General features: G+C 46.2%; 1 protein-coding gene across 2 annotated transcripts in view; it reads right to left on the bottom strand.

The window, feature by feature from the left end:
- Cdh3 (cadherin 3) overlaps positions 1–18,988 on the bottom strand; it is a 48,679-nt gene that overhangs the window by 17,146 nt on the left and 12,545 nt on the right. The window contains exons 3-8 of one of the 2 annotated variants that reach the window (XM_034522914.2): positions 5,003–5,073; positions 3,866–3,991; positions 3,564–3,719; positions 3,320–3,464; positions 1,349–1,524; positions 595–723 (exon numbers count right to left, since the gene is read on the bottom strand). In XM_034522914.2, the coding sequence (XP_034378805.1) occupies positions 595–723; positions 1,349–1,524; positions 3,320–3,464; positions 3,564–3,719; positions 3,866–3,991; positions 5,003–5,073 (803 nt within the window). Of the gene's footprint in view, positions 1–594; positions 724–1,348; positions 1,525–3,319; positions 3,465–3,563; positions 3,720–3,865; positions 3,992–5,002; positions 5,077–18,988 lie in introns of both variants that reach the window. The other variant, XM_034522913.2, reaches the window with a different exon arrangement.

Genomic DNA, 18,988 nt, shown 5'->3' with positions numbered 1-18,988 from the left:
TCCAGTCCTGGCATTGAGCTTTCTGTCCCAGGAACTATGAAAGTCCTTATGGGCGGGCACAGATATGAGGTAGGTATGTTTCCACACCAAGACCCTGTATCACCTGTAGACTGGAAAGAACTGTACACAGATCATTTCAACAAAACTTCAGAACAGTGTACCCAGTATTTATCATTATCTCCATTTCACAGATTAAGAAACTGGGCACATGGGGCTGGAGAGATGGCTCAGCGGTTAAGCGCACCGATTGCTCTTCCAGAGGTCCTGAGTTCAATTCCTAGCAACCACACGGTGGCTCACAACCATCAGTAATGGGATCTGATGCCCTTCTCTGGTGTGTCTGAAGACAGCTACAATGTACTCATATAAATAACATAAATAAGTAAATCTTAAAAAAAAAAAAAAGAAAGAAAAGAAACTGGGCACAGAGAGGCTAGGCAGTTTACGTAAGGTTACACAGTCAGCAAGTAAGGTTACACAGTCAGCAAGTGACAGAATTGGGACTCTGTCGGTAGGAGCATGGGCTAGTTTCAGAGAAGCAGCCAACGCCAGTCCTTTCTGTGATGACACACGCAGGAAGGAAGGGGGCATTACCTTCTGCGGCTCAAACTCTGGAGCGTTATCATTGGCATCAAGGATTTGCACTATGGCCTCTGCAGTTGTGGTCGAGCCCTCTCCATCCATGTCTGTGGCCTGGATGGTCAGTCTGTACTCAGGGACTTTCTGGGGGAGAAAGGAGCCAAGAGTCCACTGTAAGTCAGATGTGAGAGACCACTCCTCACCTGGGAAGCAGCCCTTCCCCCTCCGCTGTTTCTCAATTCCTTGGCTCACTCCTTACCCACTTCCATACAATTATGTATGACGAGGGAGAAGGGGGTGGGGGAGTAGATAGCCCAATACTCTCCTGGGCTATCCTGGGGAAGCCCAGGCACTGCCCCAACCCTCAGCTGCTCCACACAGGAATTTAAGAGCAAGGATCTAGGCAAAAATATTAATTAGGAAACAGAAGGTAATTCCAATAGCCACGGAGCTAGTTCTACTTTGTGGCGCACCAGGGACAAATCCAGGCAACAAGCAAACTAAATGAGCCGTTTGGACAGGAAATGAGAAAAGCACAAAAGCCTGCATTTTACAGCTGCCTCCTCACCCCCAGGGGATCTAGCGAGCAGGCTGGGCAGCAGGCCACTAGCCCAAAGGTACTGTGGGACAGCAGAAGTAAATGCAGCAGCGGCCAAGCCAACCCAGGTGACCTGGGTCTACACAGCTCTGCTTTGACCCTGGGGCAGCCATAGGAGCTTCCACTCTGAGTCAGGCCTCTTCGGGCAGTACCTTCCCGAAGACTACTTGCCTCTCGGTCCAGGCCACTGGAAATGACGCTAATGGTCCCCGTGCTTTTATGAATGGTGAACATGAGGTCGTGGGGCTCTTTTGGTTCTTGGCTATGGATGGAGTAAGCCACCACCCCATTGTAAGTATTGATGGCATCGTCCTCATCTGTGGCCGTCACCTTCATCACAGAAGTGCCTGCCGGGGAGAGGGGATGACTGAGTACTTTTCCCTCTCAGCCCAGAGCCAGCCTTGCCTACTCTGGAACCCTGTGAAGTTCTGCCCCACACACCAGTAGGGTCTTTCTCCCCTGATGGGTGGCAGCCGGCTTCCTGGAACCCACTTGCCTTCCTGTCTTTCTTTCTGGGAGAGTGGATCCTCAATTTAGGCTGGCCACAGACCCTGGGGACAAACACTATCTCCCATTCTTCCAGCAACGGGGTGACCATGGCAGTAACTTCTGATACAGAATACATACACATTTGGAGGAAGTTAACTTTTTTTAAAAAAAGAACATACTTGTAGCTGGTGACTCAACCCTGTAATCCCAATTTCGGGAGGCTGAAGCAGGAGGGCTGTCTATAAGTTCAAGTCTCCCAAGTAGGGAGACTGTGTCTTAAACAGAAAATAAGGATGTTGTTCTTCACACACACACACACACACACACACACACACACACACACACACACACCCATTAAATGTAATGGCTGCAGCAGCCACAAGAGCTAACTGGGAACAGAAGCTGAAACAGCAGAATAACAAGACAGGGTCCTTGCTCTTTAACTGAAGGCCCATTGGCACCTGGATCAACTGCCTCTAAGCTTTCTGAGTATAGGGAAAGGAAAAAGCAAAGTTTTCCTCTTGTTCAGACTGTTTAAGCTAGCCTGGTCTACATAGTAAGTCCAGACCAACCAAGGCTACACAGTTAAACCATGTTTCAAACAAAGGAACTCAACCACACACACAACAAAACAAGACTTAAAAGCTGGGCATGGTGGTGCACACCTGGAATCTCAGCCACGGGAGGTGAGGGCATGTGATTTTCTGAGTCCATGGCCAGCCTGATCTACATGGTGAGTTTCAGACTAGCCAGAGTTATGCAGTGTTTTATCAGTGTTGGTGCAGGCTTGTACTCAGGAAGCTAAGGCAGGAGGATCACAAGTTTGAGGTTAGCCTGGGCTATACAGGGAGATCTTGTCTCCAAAAAAATTAAAACAAATAAATCAATATTTTAATGGTGGGAATTTCTGTTATCGGCAATCTCTGGTCAACACCTATCTGAAACTCTCAGCCGAAAAGCCAAGTGGTGAGCAGTCCAGATCACGCCAAGCAAGAAGAGGACCCCTTCTGTCTCCCAGCACCTGTTGCTGAGCTTAGACATATGAATCTATTCCTCATCTTTTGTTCATCTCTTCCCTAGGGAAGGCAACCCATTTCTGTGTTCTGCAAATCACACTCTAATTCCCCCAGTCTGGGTTGCTCGCCCCGTGGCTGCATAACTTCCGGTTGGGTACTCCACAGTATATAGTACACACACAATGAGTTCTCTCTCTCTCTCTCTCTCTCTCTCTCTCTCTCTCTCTCTCTCCTGAGCTGCTGGTACCCAGGGCCTAACACACACACACACACACACACACACACACACACACACACACACACACACGCAGCACCAGCACGTGTCCCACCCCTGAGCTACACCCTCAGTGGCACGTGCTCTTTCTAATCTTCTTAATACTTCAAGGTTGATTTGTATTGAAGCCCAGAGGTCGTGCCTAAGGTCACAGCCAGCAAAGAGACAAAGTCCAGATTCAAGCCTGAGTCTTTGCAGCTCCTAAGCCTGGCTGAGCCCTGAGCTTCTGGGAAGGTTCCAAGTGAATGCCAGAGCTCTGCCACAGGGCAGGCTTGACCAGGACTCATGAGGTGCACAGGGAATACGAAGGGATCTGTCACACAGGCAGGAAGGTCCGGAGCAGCCCCTTCCCATCCTTCTTACCAGGCATCACCCCCTCCAGAACACTCCCTCTGAAGGTATCTTGAGTGAATTTGGGCTTGTTGTCATTCTGGTCTGTCACAATGATGGATATGTTCATGGGTTCCTCTACAGAGGCACCATTCTCGGATACAGCGTGGCCAAAAAGCTGTGGGCACAGAGGTCCGGGGTCATCTGGTGTTCCCACCTTCCCAGGCCTTGCGCCTGCCTCAGAAAACATCTACATTGGTTGCTAAAGGCTACTTACCTCATACTTGACCATCTTCTCCCTGTCCAGTGGCATACTCAACAGCAGCCAGCCTGTCTCCTTCTCTATGGTGAAGACTCCCTCAGGGGGACTGTCTGCTCCAGGCCCAGTGATGCTGTAGAAAATCTTGGTGCCTCTGTCCTTATTAGATTTGAGCTAGATACAAAGGAAAATGACAGTTGACAGAGGGACAGGTGCCTCACCTGGTGGCCAGGAGCCTTCTGCAGCCCCCACCTAGCAGCTAGAAGCCTTGGTCTTAGGCCTTTGTAAATCCTGCAGACCCTGGAGTTGCCCAATCATACCTGATTCAGCTTCTGAGGGAAAGGACCCTTGCCATTCTCGGGGACCGATATTGGTGGCATCACCCACTCTCTCTTTCGTCTCCGTAAGATGCGTGTGGGTGGGGAGCTCATCACACCCTTCCCTCCCTGCAAGCAAGGATGTGAAGAATAAGTTAGCCTTTGCATGGAAGGAGAAAGGAGTCAGAGGCAGGAGGATCAGGAATTCAAGGTCATCCTCCACTACATAGCAATTTGAGGATAGCCTAAATCACATGAAACCTGTCTTTAAAAAAAAAGTAATAATAACAATTGCTTATTTAATTTTGTTTGTTTGTTTGTTTGTTTTGAAGCAGAATTTCTCTATGTAACAGTTCTGGCTGTCCTGGTCCATAGATCTCAAACTCAAGAGATCCACCTGCCTTTGCTTCCTAAATGCTGGGATTAAAGACATGTGCCACCATACCCAACAACAATTGTAATATTAACAATAAAGGAAAACAAAAAAGAGGAGGAAAAAGTCCATTTTTATTTGTGTATATATATACAAGGTATAAAGATTGTTATATGGTTTTAAATATTTTTAAATTTTGTATATTCGGCTATTCAGAAAAGCAAAGGCACCAGGAAGTTGGCTGTAGTGGCATATGCTTTTGATCCCAGCTTTCACGGGGCAGGGGCGGGGTGGAGGCAGAGGCAGGCGGATCTCTCTGAGTTCAAGGCCATCCTGATCTATATAGTGAGTTCTACAATAGCCAGAGATACATAGAGAAGGGGGAAGACATGAGGAAGTATGACTAAATGCCTCAGGTCTACAATTCTACAAGTCCATAGGGTTGGCAATCCTGTGTTCAAATGGCCTTCACCTGGGGTTAACCTGGATCAAACTGCAAGGGAGTAAGGTGCTGGAGGCATCTACAGAGCCTGAGTGAGCTAGATGATGGCAGGCCCGCCCCTCTTCCCAGTCCTATGGACTGTCTCTCTAGTGCCCCCTATTGGTAAGCTTCAGTCTCTGCTCTGATTAGCAGTCACAGCTCACAGCTGGTTGGCTGGGGTTAAGGGTTAATTTGGTTCCTATTACTATAGTAACAAAGACTCTGGCCAGCAGTCGTCTGAACATAGCACCTTCCTTTTGCCCTGAAGAGAGACATGACAACTTACCCGGACTGTCCCCCTATTCAGTGTAATGATTTCTGCATTGTCTGCATGGTGCACTTCATGTCCAGCCAGTGCTACTGTGAGGAAGAGAGGGGGGGGGGGAATTAGAAAAGCAGTCCCTTGACTAGATTAAGGACTACCATCCGGTGGCACCCAGGGGCTTGGCTTACTTTTCCTGGCCAGCAGATGGTTACAAGTCTCAGTTGGCACTTTAACATGCAGTCTTATTACTTAAAACATTTCCCACCCCCCCCCCCATTGGTATGTGTATAAGTGTATGACACATGTATGCAGGTGCCTGAGAAGGCCAGAAAAGTCAGATGCCCTGGAGTTACAAGTGGTTGTGAGCCACCTGACATGAGTGTTGGGAACTGAACCCAGGTCTTCTGGAAGAACAGTGCATGCTGAGCCATCATCCCAGCCCCTACATTTGGACTTGAGTGAGGGAGGACGACCTCACCATCCCTTTGTGTGTTCATCAGGCTGGAGAGCCACAGTTGTGGGCAGGTAGCTTTGCTGAGATACAACCAGTGTTCTGGAGGCTAACTGCACACAGCAGGCAACCTATCCCCAACAACGTGACAGACACTGTTACTCCACAGACAATTTGTTCAACTTCTGGTAATTGAATCTGAATTCTGCCTGCAAAGCTACTGCCTTCTAGTTCCCCCACAAAATAAACCAATTTATTTTTATTTTACACATATGAGTGTTGAGGGTTTTTATTTTTGCCTGCTTGTACTATCTGTGCACCACGGGCATGTAGTGCTTAAAGCAGCCAGGAGAGGGCACTGGATTCCCCTGGTACTGAAGTGACAGGTGCTTGTGAGCCACTATGTGGATGCTGGGAAATCTGAACCTGGGTCCTGTGGAAGAACAGCCAGTGCCTTTAACCACTGAGCAGTTGCAGTTCTAACTACAAGTCACTGGCATCTGCCCAAGCTTGGCGTTAGCCCCACTCCACCCCTTTTACTCTGTGTGGCCGGGACCAATCCCAGGGTTTTTGCAAATGCAAGACTGGCTGCTTTAGTGAGGAGCTGCACTCCCAGAGGGAGGATGTGGAGAAACCAGATGCCTCATGCATGGCCGGTGGGGACAGCAAGCCAACAACCACTGTGGAAAAGTCTGGCAGTGGGGCTGGAGAGAGGGTCAGCAGGTAAGAGTACTGGTTACTCTTTTGGAGGGTCTGGGTTCAATTTCAAGCACCCACATCATATAACTCTAGTTCCAGGAGATCTCACCCCCTCTTCTGGCCCCCACAAAAACCGAGTACACATGTGGTGCACAGACATGCAGACAAAACACCCATATGCATTAAATAATAAATAAAATTTGAAAAAAAAATGTAAAATGTATTCTCAAGGCTGGGCATGTAGCTCAATGGTAGAGTGTTGTCTAATAATAAAAGGTCCTGAATTCAATTCCAACTATTTTTTTTAAAAAGGTACATGTTAAGATGTTTCTAGCAGTGCATCATTGCTACAACTGGAAATGGCAGGTGTCCACGAAAGCATCAGGGACAGAAACACTGTGGCATCGTCACGTTTGGAACAACTCAACCCCAGGAACATGCAACCAGGGTGGAATCAAGAAGCTGAAGCCAAGAAGCAAAGCCAGATACGAGGCAGGATGCATGCTGGCTGGGGAAGAAAGACAATCCCCCACTAACAGCCAAAGCTTGTTAGATGGACCCTGTAATACAAGACAGAGTAAGAGGAGGCAAGCAAGCTTATTAACACATTCAGTGTGTGTCACATAGGCAAAGCCTCAGTGGACGGCATGGGGCGGGGGTGGGGGGGAAATGTTTCAAACTCTGCACCTTCTTCCACAATGAACAGTGTGGTTCAGAGACATGACAAGACAAAGGGAAGCCATTACAGAGGCAGGAAACTGTGGATATAAATCTAGGGAACAGACTAAAGCTGCAAGAGATTTCTTTACTGCTAAGAGCTGTTCTCCAGAAAGGAGAGTTTATAGCCTGACCTAGGAGGGCAGAAAGAGCCTTCTCTCTCTTCTGTATGCTCACCCACCTTTATCTTCAGTGCTAAGTATCAAATCCAGGTCTTCAACGTGTTGGGGATATACCTCCTCTCTTTATTTTCATTATTTACTGTTATTATTTTTATAAGGCAAGGTCTTCCTATATAGCCTTGTAGACCAGGCTGGCCTTGACCTCAGAGAGTCATCCAAGCGAACAGGGAGACTTAAAAAGTGCACGCGCCACCATGCCTGGTTCTTTTGGTTCTTCCTAATTGCACTTTGCTCCAAACTATTTATATCCACAACGTATTTTCTGGCAACACATTTGGTATGACTCCACCGTGTGAAGCTGAGGAACTGGCAGAGCTTATGGAGGTGGATGAAGTCAGCGGAAGGGGCAGCAGGGCTTAACAACCATAACGAGCCATCGGCAGCCCACAGGAATCCAGTGCCAGCTTTCAAGAGCCCCAGGGCCCCAGAGCCCCAGAGCCCCAGAGCCCCAGAGCCCCAGAGCATGCACACATCCAGAATCCTCCTAGAAGGCTGGGATGTGCTTGTGGGAAAGTGACGATTGCTTAGAGACAGCCCTGCCTCCTTGACGATACCCTCTCTGAGGAGGCCCCTGCTGACACACTTGGCTTGGGGAAGAAAGGGATCTGGACTTGATCCCATTCCAGAAGGGTCCCAGGAGCCATGGAATCCATGGAGTGGCCTTGTCTTTTACTCTACTGCACACTTTTGCAGGCTCATCTGAGGAATTTTGCTTTGTCTTAAACCTAGAAAACCAGGAATAGTTGATATGATAAAGACTAAATCAGCTTAAATACAGAAAATATTATATATTTTTTTAAATTATACAGGGATGCTCTCGTGCTAGGAAACAAGGCGAGCAGAATTTGAAATGACATACAGTGTGCCTGCAACTGTGGACGGGGGAAACACCTCAAAGGAATTGACCCTTTCCACGACTGCTAGTTACGTTTAACACTTTTAACCACTTGGCCATGGCTATATGCTAACCATTTATTTTCAGTCTCTGTTTTTGCTGTTCTTTTTGGCTCTGTTTGCATGTGCATCTACGTGGGGTGTTTTCTTCAGTTGCTCTCCACCTACTGAAGCAGGGTCTCTCACTGAGCCCAGAGCTCACAGAGAGTTAGTCAGCTTGCTCCGGGGATCCTGTGTATGCAGAGTGCTGGAATTTCCAGCAGGCCACTATACCCACCTGGCTGTTGGTTATTTCGCTACAATTACACTTGTGTGTCTGTGGACGTGTGCACCTCATAGCATACCACGTTGGTTCCCTCCTTCCACCATCTGGCTTTTACCTGAGGGCTCCTCCTAGCTTTTATATGTGTCAAGTGTCAGAACTCCTGGCCTTATCCTTTAGTGGCAAGTGCTCTAATGACCAAGCCATCTCTCCAGCCCTCTGTTTTTAAACAAGGTCTTGCTATGTAGCTCAGGCTAGCTTAGAATTCAATTTGAAGCCCAAGCTTGACTTCATGATTCTTCTGTCTTTATCTCTGGAGATTCTAGGATTTCAAGTGTGTTGACCAAGCCGGACTCCTGTATTATCTTGGATTCTTGCCCCACCCAATCTCTACACTGAAGTTCTCTGGCTCCTTGTATATCGCAATGTGACTATATTTCAAGAAAAGGTCTTAAAAGAGGTCACTGGCCCTTATCCCATTGTTGCTAGTGTCTTTTAAAAAAAGATTTATTCATTAAATTATATATATATATATATATATATATATATATATATATATATATATGCTGTCTTCAGACACACACCAGAAGAGGGCATAAGATCCCATTACAGATGGTTGTGAGCCACCATGTGGTTGCTGGGAACTGAACTCAGGACCTCAGGAAGAAGAATCAGTGCTCTTAACCACTGAGCCATTTCTCCAGCCCTCTATTGCTAGTATCTTTAGGAGAGACATTTTGGACACAGTATAGGCTATGGGATGGCTATAGAGGAGTTGGTCATCGCAAAACCAAAGAGAAGCACCTCATGAAACCAAACCTTCCTTGGTTTCCAATGCTAACCTTTTAGAATTGTGAGACTCAGTTTCTGTCCTGGCCAACCAACCAGCCATGGGACTTTGTCCTAGAGGTCTTAACAGCTACATTCCAGCATTCCAGTCTCAATGGTCAGGGATTCATTCTTCTGCATTACTGTTACTAGCCAACACGAACATAGTTTGCTTTTTAGTTTAGTTTTTTTTTTTTAAAGATTTATTTTATTTATGAGTACACTGCAGCTGTCTTCAGACACACCAGAAGAGGGCATCGGATCACATTACAGATGGTTGTGAGCCACCATGTGGTTGTTGAGAATTGAACTCAGGGCCTTTGGAAGAGCAGTCAGTGCTCTTAACCACTGAGCCATCTCTCCAGCCTGCTTTTTAGTTTTTTAATTTTCAGATGGGGTCCCTTGTAGTCTAGGCTAGCTTTGAACCTCTGAGCCTCCCACAGCCGTCTCCCAAGTATCTGAATTATAGACATGTGCCATCATGCCCAGCTCATAGCTCCCTATTTCACCTTCACGAAGAAACTTATGAGAAGCATTTTAATGGCCATTTTTGAGTCTGGGAAACTGAGAAGTTAAACAAGTTCATTGAAATTACATAGAGAGGCAATGAAAATCCAAGTCGTTCCCAGATCAGTCTGAACCTGGAGTCATTTGCTTAACCACCCAACACTGGCCTTTTCTAGTTTCTGACAGCTTCTTCCACTTACCATCTACAGAAATAATAGGGATTCTTTTTAAAGCCAGTTTTTTTTTTTTGTTTGTTTGTTTTGTTTTTGTTTTTTTCTTTTTGGTTTTTCGAGATAGGGCTTCTCTGTGTAGCCCTGGCTGTCCTGGAGCTCACTCTGTAGACCAGGCTGGCCTCAAACTCAGAAATCCGCCTGCTTCTGCCTCCCAAGTGCTGGGATTAAAGGCGTGCACCACCACTGCACGGCTTGTTTGTTTTTTACCTTATGTGCATGACTCTTTTGCTTGCATATGTTTGTATACCACATGCATGCAGTACCTGAACTGTCCAGAAGGGGGCTCTAGATACCCCTGGAACTGGAGTTAGGTGGTTGTGGTTGCTGGGAACTAACCATGGGACCTTGACAAGAACAGTATATGTTCCTAACTACTGAGCCATCTCTCTAGCCCCCTATATTTTTATTTGTAAAATCTGTTGTGAGCATCATTATGTTTATCAAACATAAAAAAAAAATTTATGTTTGTTTTTGGAGGTAGGGTTTCTCTGTGTAGCCCTGGCAGTCTCGGAACTTGCTCTGTAGACAAGGCTGGATGTGAACTCAGAGATTCGATTGCCTCTGCCTCGAAAGTGCTGGGATTATGGCCTGGCATAAGCATCATTGTCTTGATGAAGGGCTTCGATTAATTTATTAGAAGCTTAGAGTTGGAAGAACAGCATTCAACTTCATAGAACTACCACAAGTACCACACAGATCAAAACCCCAAAACATGACTCTGTCAGATGCAAACAGCACCATCTAGCATTCACCACAGGAAACCAGAACTCCAAGGCCACATGACTTGCTTAAATCCAGACTGTTAAAGAATAGGATTAGAATCAGAACCCAGGCACGGTCAGAAGTCTAAAGCCATATTCTTCAGCAAGGCACTCATGCAAAAACTGCCTTGGTGTGATGCAACCTGTGTACAACATGGAAGAACAAAACTGTTCATCCACAGGTATGCCTGCATCCCTGCAGGGCGCTCTTGGCTATCCAAGCTAATCAACAGTGGATGACTGACAGCTAAAGTGCAGAGACAACCTAAACGCACATCAGTGAGGGACTGACTCGTGTGACATTATCATCCATGCAAGGAAGACCCCAGACGTCCCCTATGAAAAGGGGAGGGATCTAGCTCAGTGGTAAAGCACTTGCCTAGCATATGAGGCCTCGGATTTGGTCCCTCAGCTCTCAAAACCTAAACAAGCTATCAGCGACGGATGTTATCATTCTGTAGGCTATATGACAAGATCCTAGGACCCGTTGTTAACACATTTCAAAGGTAGACAGCAATGTGGTCCCTGCTAATATATTCACATTTGTACTTTATTATTTGACTTTTTTTTTTTTGGTGGCATTGGAGACTGACCAGAACTCACATACACTAGGCAAAAATGCTGTCACTGAGCTGCACCCCTACTCCATATCTGTCCTGTCTTTGAGGGCTGGAGAGATGGTTCCGTGGTGACAAGCACTTCCTCATCAGTCACAGGAATGGAGTTCAGATGCCAGTGTCTAACCTCAGGCAGCTCACAACCATCTGTAACTCCAGCTCCAAGGGACCCGATGCCCTCTTTTGGCCTCTGTGGGAACCCCCCCACCACCACCACCCTAAATACAATGGAAAACCAACAACAGAAAATTGAAAAAAAAAATCTCTGAAAAGCAATTAATAAAATCAGGCTTCTGGGAAGAGACCCCTGCGGCTGGGACAAAGAAGACTTTTTTTGTCACAGGCCCTTCTCGATTCCCATGGCACTGACCATACGTATACATTTGTTTGAAACACTTAAAACATGCAAGGCACAGTATCATATGCCTGTAATTCCAGCATGGGGAAGGAAGAAGCACAAGAATCATGAGCTCTGTCTTTGCTGGCTACAGTCTGAAGTTGTCCTTGGCATCCTGTGTCAATGAACAAACATAAAAACTTCAGTCACTTTCGCCCCACCCCCAAACTTAAGCCCCACCCCCAAACTTTAAAATCTGCGCAACCACAAGGAGCCACTAACTCAGAAAAACCTCTTCCCATTGTCTACAACCTCTACCCTCAAGGAGTGTACAGCTCACTCTGCTGCCTTGTCTCCTGCATTTCCCCACTGGTGCACGGTGCTAGATGTTAGCGTCTCAGTATCTAGGGTGTCCATCTATTCTCAGAGGGGACAGTGCCCCTGAGACAACAATCAAGCAGCCAACAGTCACATATTACGGATGTCTCAGCTTCCCCCGCAAACCACATATTCCTGGCGCATCAGCCCCAACTCATATTGAACAGGAAGCAGGACACAACCAAGGGGCAGGAATCCAGGCAGGCAGGGACATGCTTTAAAAACACCCACTCTGCTCAAGACACTCAGCTACTAAGTATTTTCCTCCCCAGTCCTGGGAAGAACTATCACCTGCCAGGAAGGTATTACAGCTTCCAACCAACAACTCAGTGAACAAGAGGCTGTAGGGGGTACAGGGGTGGAGGTGTCTCGAACTGCTCCCCAGGAAACAGCATCAGAGAGAAGGCCAACTACATAGCCACACAGAGGCCTAGAAGACTTGGGTCGAAATCTACATACTTATCAACTGTATGCTTACGCAAACGTTGTGAGCATATGAAAGTTCTGTCTACTCATCTGAAAAATGGGAAAACTAATGTGTGCCTGGTTCAAGACAAGCCTTCGATAAAAGTACCATCAATCTATGCATGCATAATACATACAGAGGTGTCTATATCAAGTCCTAGATTCCATCACCCAACTCATGTGTTGCGTATACTGGTGTCATATATGTGTATGGTGCATATATGCCAATGTGTGGGTGTGCTCATTAACACCCATATGGAGGCCAGGTGTCTTCTCTATTTCTCTCTACCTTATTGCCTTAAAACAACAACAACAACAAAAAACAGTCTCGTACTGAACTGGAAGTGCCTCATCCCACCCCAGTTGAGCTGGGCTGGCCAGATAACCCTCAGGATCACCCAGTCTCTGCCCTCAATGCTCGATGATCCTGAGTCCGACACAACCATGCCGGACTTTTATGTGGGGGGGATCAAACTCAGGTCCTCATGCCTGCAGAGTCAGCACTCTTACCCACTGAGCCATCTCTCTGATCCCCCTTTTTCTCTTTTGAGATAAGGTTTGCTATGCATCTCAGGCTGCCTTTGAACTCACCAAGTAGGCCTGGTTGGCCTCAAACTTGTCATTTTCCTGCCTCGGCCTGCCACGTACTAGGATAAGAGGTGTGTGTAATCATACCCAGCTGGTCTTTTTTAAAAAATTAAAAGAGAGAGAGAGAGAGAGAGAGAGAGAGAGAGAGAGAGAGAGAGAGAGAGAGAAAGAGAATGTGTACAAGTGCATGCAGTGCCTGCATACGCCTGAAGAGGGCGCAAGATACCTAAAACTGCAGTTACTGACAGTCATTCGCCGCCACATAGGTGTTCAGAACTGAACCCGAGTCCTGTGAAGAACAGCCAGTGTTCATAACCTCTGCACCATCTCTCCAGGACTCACTCTCTCCACAGCTAGTCTTTTCTAAACCACAGAAAAAAGCCATCTCCCAGCCTGCAACTGTGATTTACCTGAAGAATAAAGTATAGAGAAGTAGATGCCCAGTGACCAAGAACATAGACGAAAACTGGCTCAGTCTGCCTCTGGAAAGGGCTGTTTGTGGGGGTCTCTGTGGCTCACTGTGGGAGGCAGAGGCTGGACATTTCACAGACACACCGACCTTTCTAGGGAAACTTGCTGGGGCATCTGTGAGAACATGAGTCACTTTCTTTGTAAGTTAGGCATCACAGAGAAACTGCTGACAAGTTAAGTCCTGAGGCAGATCACTCCAGCTTCCTTGCAGATGCTTCCTGGAACCAGTGGCTTTGTGCCACGCTCTCAGGTTAAAGCTGATCCCCTGCTTGAGCCTTACCTTCCTCAATGAAAGATGTCTGTTCCTGGCTGTGGTAGGGTTGCCAGGCCAGGCATCTTAGCTAACTCATGGGGGCATGAATGGGCTTGTGTCACTATCTTTCTGAGGTGAGTTGATGAGCACCAGCGAGCACATGACACAACAGCTCAAACTTGAAAGCTGGAAAACAAAGACCTCACCGTGGTTCTGACCTCCATTCCTGCCCCAGGCCTCATGCACTCGACTAATGTGGCCTGTTCTCCCCACAGAGGGACATGAACTTGAACCTGAGTCCTCTGAAGAAGGAAGAAGATGTGCCTGCTGGACCCAGGGAAACAGACGGCTGTCAGCTGGGACTGTTTCTATAGAAAGTATCATAACAGGCACAATCAAACAGGTAGGAGTCCAGTGTTTCTGCCCTAGATAGGAGACACTCAATGGAACCTGGAGGCCCTGGTTTATCTTCAAAACTCATTCTGTGAAGGCTGGCCTCAGATCTTAAAACTGATACCACTATAAAACTTGGGCAAGAGGAGTCCAGCCTCTGGGATAGAGCTGGGGAAGAAAGGAAGTTTCTTAAACAGATTTATGCAAACTGATGGATACTGTGCTGGGATATCTGTTTTCCCTTAGGTCAGAAATGTCCAAATCCCTCCCTCCCAACCCCAAGGGGAGGATTTGACTTTCATCACAACATCAAGGTGCTACATAGTTCCAATGTCCAATTCTGTTAGCTGTTCTGGCAAAACAAAAAACGACCCATCTCTCTGAGGACCGAAGACCCTCAGTGATCAGTCCTGGCCAATTTGGCCAATTTACCTGCTGATGTCGGGCAACTGACTAGAAGACAAGAGAAGTACCTGTTTGATTAGGGTGTGGCCACAAGGGCATCTGAGAGAGCACCAGGAGAGAATGCCTTCAAAGTCTCCGTTCTAGTTTGTCTTAGATGTGCCTTAGAAGGTGAGCAGACTTCTGAATAAGAGGTAGGATAAAGACAGTATGGGGAAAAGCACGTGGAACTGACGGGAAAGATCCTGGGACTTTCCTAAGTAAAGCTGCATATAGAAAAAAAAAACCCACTGAGAAAGACTAATTAAAGGCCAAGTGATATGAACCACTACCGGGCAACCAGGTGCTCCTGTACACTCCTGGGACAAGTGACAATGGAAACTGGTATTTTTCTATCACTTAGGAATCCATAAATAAGCCCTTTAGCCCAGGTATGATGCCAGAAATCATCCCAGGTATGGTAAAAACCGGATCTGTGAGTATGCTCAAGTCTGCTGCTTAGATAAGAGAAAAATGAAGGACTCAATAACCTTTCAATGAATGCTTAATTGGGCTGTATTACAGGCACTCAGATGTCTGCACTATAGCCTCAAATACTATAAAAGAAACTCCCAAGGGAAGCCAGTGTTCTACAAAGCGGAGAAAAGGTCACAAAGAGCCATTTACAGTACTCATCCAACAATTATACAATATTAATAGTTCCACACGGCACAAATCAGGAGAGATGGAGCCGAGCCCTGGAACCAAGAAGGCTCCCTGGCTTTGAACCCTAACCATCAGACATCTTCCAAGGAGATACCAAGATGGCCGGCTGTGGTGGCACATTCTTACATAGACTAGCACCGAAGGCTAAGACAAGAGGAGAGGGGAAAAATGATGAGCAAGACTGGACCTGAGCAGACTAATGGGGAGAGGCTGTAGGGCAGAAAAGCATGCTGGGAATGTACCTCCATTATGCAGGCTGAGCGCCCTGGTGCAGTTGATTGACTCAGAAGCTGCCCCAGAGCATGTTGGGCGGTCTAACCCCCTCACTAGCTTCACTGAAGTTAATTTCTAGCACACTTGGGGGCTCTGGTGCTTGTCTCCAGAGCTTCTGTAGAGGACAAGCTGGAAGTCCAGCATGAGACCCGGACACTGTCTTCTGGATGTTTAAGGGTTATGCAGTGTGCTGATGCTGGAACTGAAGTGGAAGTCATGCCTGCCGCCAGTAGTAGCTTTATAAACTCCTACAAGATATACATAACGGTCCTGCAGGATGTACGACCTCTGGGAGTGAGGTTAGCTGACAGAAATCACCCTCATTTCTGCAGGATTTACAATCTGAGGCCTGGAGCCTGGAGCACCTTCCCAGCCACCAGTCTAAAAGTGCTGGAGGAGGAACTGGGAAAGCTGGCTCCGGGCACTGACTGGTGTGAGACACTTGGATGGAGAGAAAGGAGATGAATCTGGAAGATCTGCTTTAAAAAAAAAGGTGTGGTGGTGAAAGCCTGAAATCTTAGGACTGGAAAAAAGGAAAACAGGAGGATTGTACAAGTTCAAGGCTAGCCAGGAGAACATAGTGGGTTCAAGGCCAGCTTGAACTATAGTGTAAAAATCCTGCCTTCACAACAAAACACAAAGAAGGCAAACAGGTAAGTCATTCAGAATAGAAATATAAAGTGTTAAAAAGTGGCAATTGCTAGAGAGGAAGTCCAAATATAATTATTAAAATTTGGGAATTTACGGTTGTGTGTTCATGCATGATGTGAGTGCACCAGCAAGCCAGCTTTTCTGGCTACCTTCCTGTGTGTCCTGGGGGCTGAACTAAGGTCACCAGGTTTGCATAGCAAGCACCTGTATTTTCTGAGCCATCTTACAAGCTCCAAAATAGCATTTTTTAAAATGGCATTTTTTTTTTGAGTCAGAGTCTCTTGTATCCCAGGATGGCTTGAACTCACTATATAACCAAGGATGTCCTTGAACTTCTGTCCCACTGCTGAATGCTGGGGACAGAATGCCGCTTTCTCATTTTTATATTTCACAGTCTGTTCCTTTTGATATGTTTAGTGTCATCACAATGACCCAAATGTCCAGAGCAAATGTCACAAACACAGCTGATAAAAACTGTCAGTAAACTTTTTAAAAACACCCATACTCTAAAGATGTGCATATCCTTTATCTTAGCACTATGGAGGCAGAGGCAGGTAGATCTCTGTAAGTTCAAGGTTAGCCTGGTCTTCATAGTAAGTTCCAGGCTAACAACAATAACATACTAAAATAAAATACAAACATACCAAACCAACCAACAAACAAACCTGGAAATAAACATCTCCTGAGTCAGTTTCTAAGCGCTCCTCTTGTGAGAGCATCTGCACTTCACAAGAGTGCACATAAATTCTGCACTTGCATGTATGTGGTGCACATAAACTCATGTAAGCACACTGTTGTGTAGCAGTCGCCAAGATCAAAACATTCCATCCTGCAGGGGAGCTCTTTGAGCAGGAAGGTATACAACTCAAGATACCCCCAGGAAGTACCTGAAACTGACCAGATTCACTAGGCCCCTCCCTGGCAGAGTAAGGAGAAAAGAGAGCCCAGCTGCCTGAAATACTGAAGCCAGCTCAGCTGCCTGGAAGTGGTTTAGACCAGAGTCCCTTGGAAAGGACACTCTCTAACCTGTTGAGCTGTCCATAGCTTCAGTTCCTAGCTTTGTGAGCTATCATACATGCTGGGGCGGGCTTTGGTGATGTAAGTGTCTTTGAGTCATTTCTGCTCCTGTAGGGAACTCCGGACTATTAGTAGCACAATAAAACTCATGGGTTCACAAGGTGGATTTTGGTAATATCTGAATTTTGGTCTGTTGTGGGTTCTCTATCTGGGGTGAGTAGGGAAGTGTATTTTGTCTCCCCAGGAAAAGTTTTGTCACACAACACATACATACATTTAAAAAAATAAATCTTTAAATAAACAACACCCCTCAAAACTGTTGATAGATAATTTTTACCTCCACTCTAGTTACACTGTCTCCTCTCCTTTTCCAACTCTTCTTTTTCCTTCTCCCCCTCCCCGTCTCTGAAGCAAACTGTCACTGTGTAATTAAGGCTGGCCTCAAATTCACAATCCTCAGAACTTCATCTTCTTGGTGCTCAGATTATAAGCATGTGCCGCTTCTTGTTGGTAGGTGTGTGTGTTTGTGGTTTTACACACACTTATTTAATTCCCTTACTGTAGTACAATTTTTCTTCTTCTTCCTCTTCCTTTTCTACTCTTCTTCCTCCTCCTCTTCTTCCTCCTCCTTCTTCTTCATCATCATCATCACCATCATCTTTTTCTAATACAGGATTTTACTATTTAGCCCTGGCCTGCCTTGAGCTTGCTACTAGACCAGTGTGGGTTTGAACTCATGGAGATCCACCTGTTTCTGCATCCCAAATAGTGGCAAGAGTCAAGGCTAGATATGGTGGTACACACTTTTAATCCCAACGCTCTGGAGGTAGAAGCAAAAAAGTAGATCTCTGAATTTCAGGCCAGCTAGCCTACACAATGAGACCTGTTCTTTTAAAAAACAAACAAACATGCACCATACATAGCTAATTATCATTATTATTTTGTTTGTTTTAGACAGAGTCTCATTATGTAGCTCTGGCTATCCTGAACTCTGTATGGAGACCAAGCTGGCCTTGAACTCAAAGATATCTGTCTGCCTCTGCCTCCCAAGCAATCAGCTAATTATTATTTTTTGAGACAGTATTCTGTATAGCCCAGACTATACCCAAATTCCTTTGTATCCAAGGCTTGCCCTGGACTCTGGATCCTCCCTCTTCTACTTCTTATTTCTCGGCTAATATTTCTACTTTAATAATGCATGTGAGTTTTTAGATGTACTTTGTGTATGAATGTTTCGCCTGTGTATATATCTGTGCACTGCTTGTGTACTGGGCGCCCATGGAGGTCAGAAGAAACACTGGATCTCCTGGAACTAAGTGGTTAAGAATAGCTGTGAACCCCATCGTGTGGGTATCAGAAAATGAACCAGGGTCTTCTGCAAGAGCAGAGCCCTAACTGCTGAGCCATCTCTCTAGACCCCAATATTTTGTTGATGAGCTTTATGTAAACCTCAACTGTAGAAGTTTAAAATGATTCCACAAACAAAGTCCCCCCTTGTGTGCAAAGTTTAAAGATACACAGATTCATTATATCAGGGGGCTGGCACAAAGGCTCAGAAGTGAAGGGTCCTTGCTGCTTTTGCAGAGGATCTGGGATCGGTTCCCAGCACCCACATGGTGGTCCACAAAGGTCTGTGACTCTAGCTCTCAAAGATCTGATGCAGTCTTTTGACTTTCCTGGGCACTGGCGAAGTACATGGTGTAGTTATATGCATGCAGCCAAAACAACACACAAAGTAAATAAGTAAATCTTAAAAAGAAAAAAGACCCCACAAATCACAATTTTTTGTATTTAAAAAAAAAAAAATGTAGGGGGCTAGAGACATGGCTCAGCGGGTAACAGCACTCACTGCTCTTCCAGAGGTCCTGAGTTCAATTCCCAGCATCCATGTGGTGGTTCACAACCATCTGTAATGGGATCCGA

This window comes from Arvicanthis niloticus, chromosome 18 (assembly GCF_011762505.2).
Source record: "Arvicanthis niloticus isolate mArvNil1 chromosome 18, mArvNil1.pat.X, whole genome shotgun sequence".
In the NCBI taxonomy this organism is placed as follows: Eukaryota; Metazoa; Chordata; class Mammalia; order Rodentia; family Muridae; genus Arvicanthis; species Arvicanthis niloticus.
This window is presented reverse-complemented; position numbering and strand designations above follow the sequence as displayed.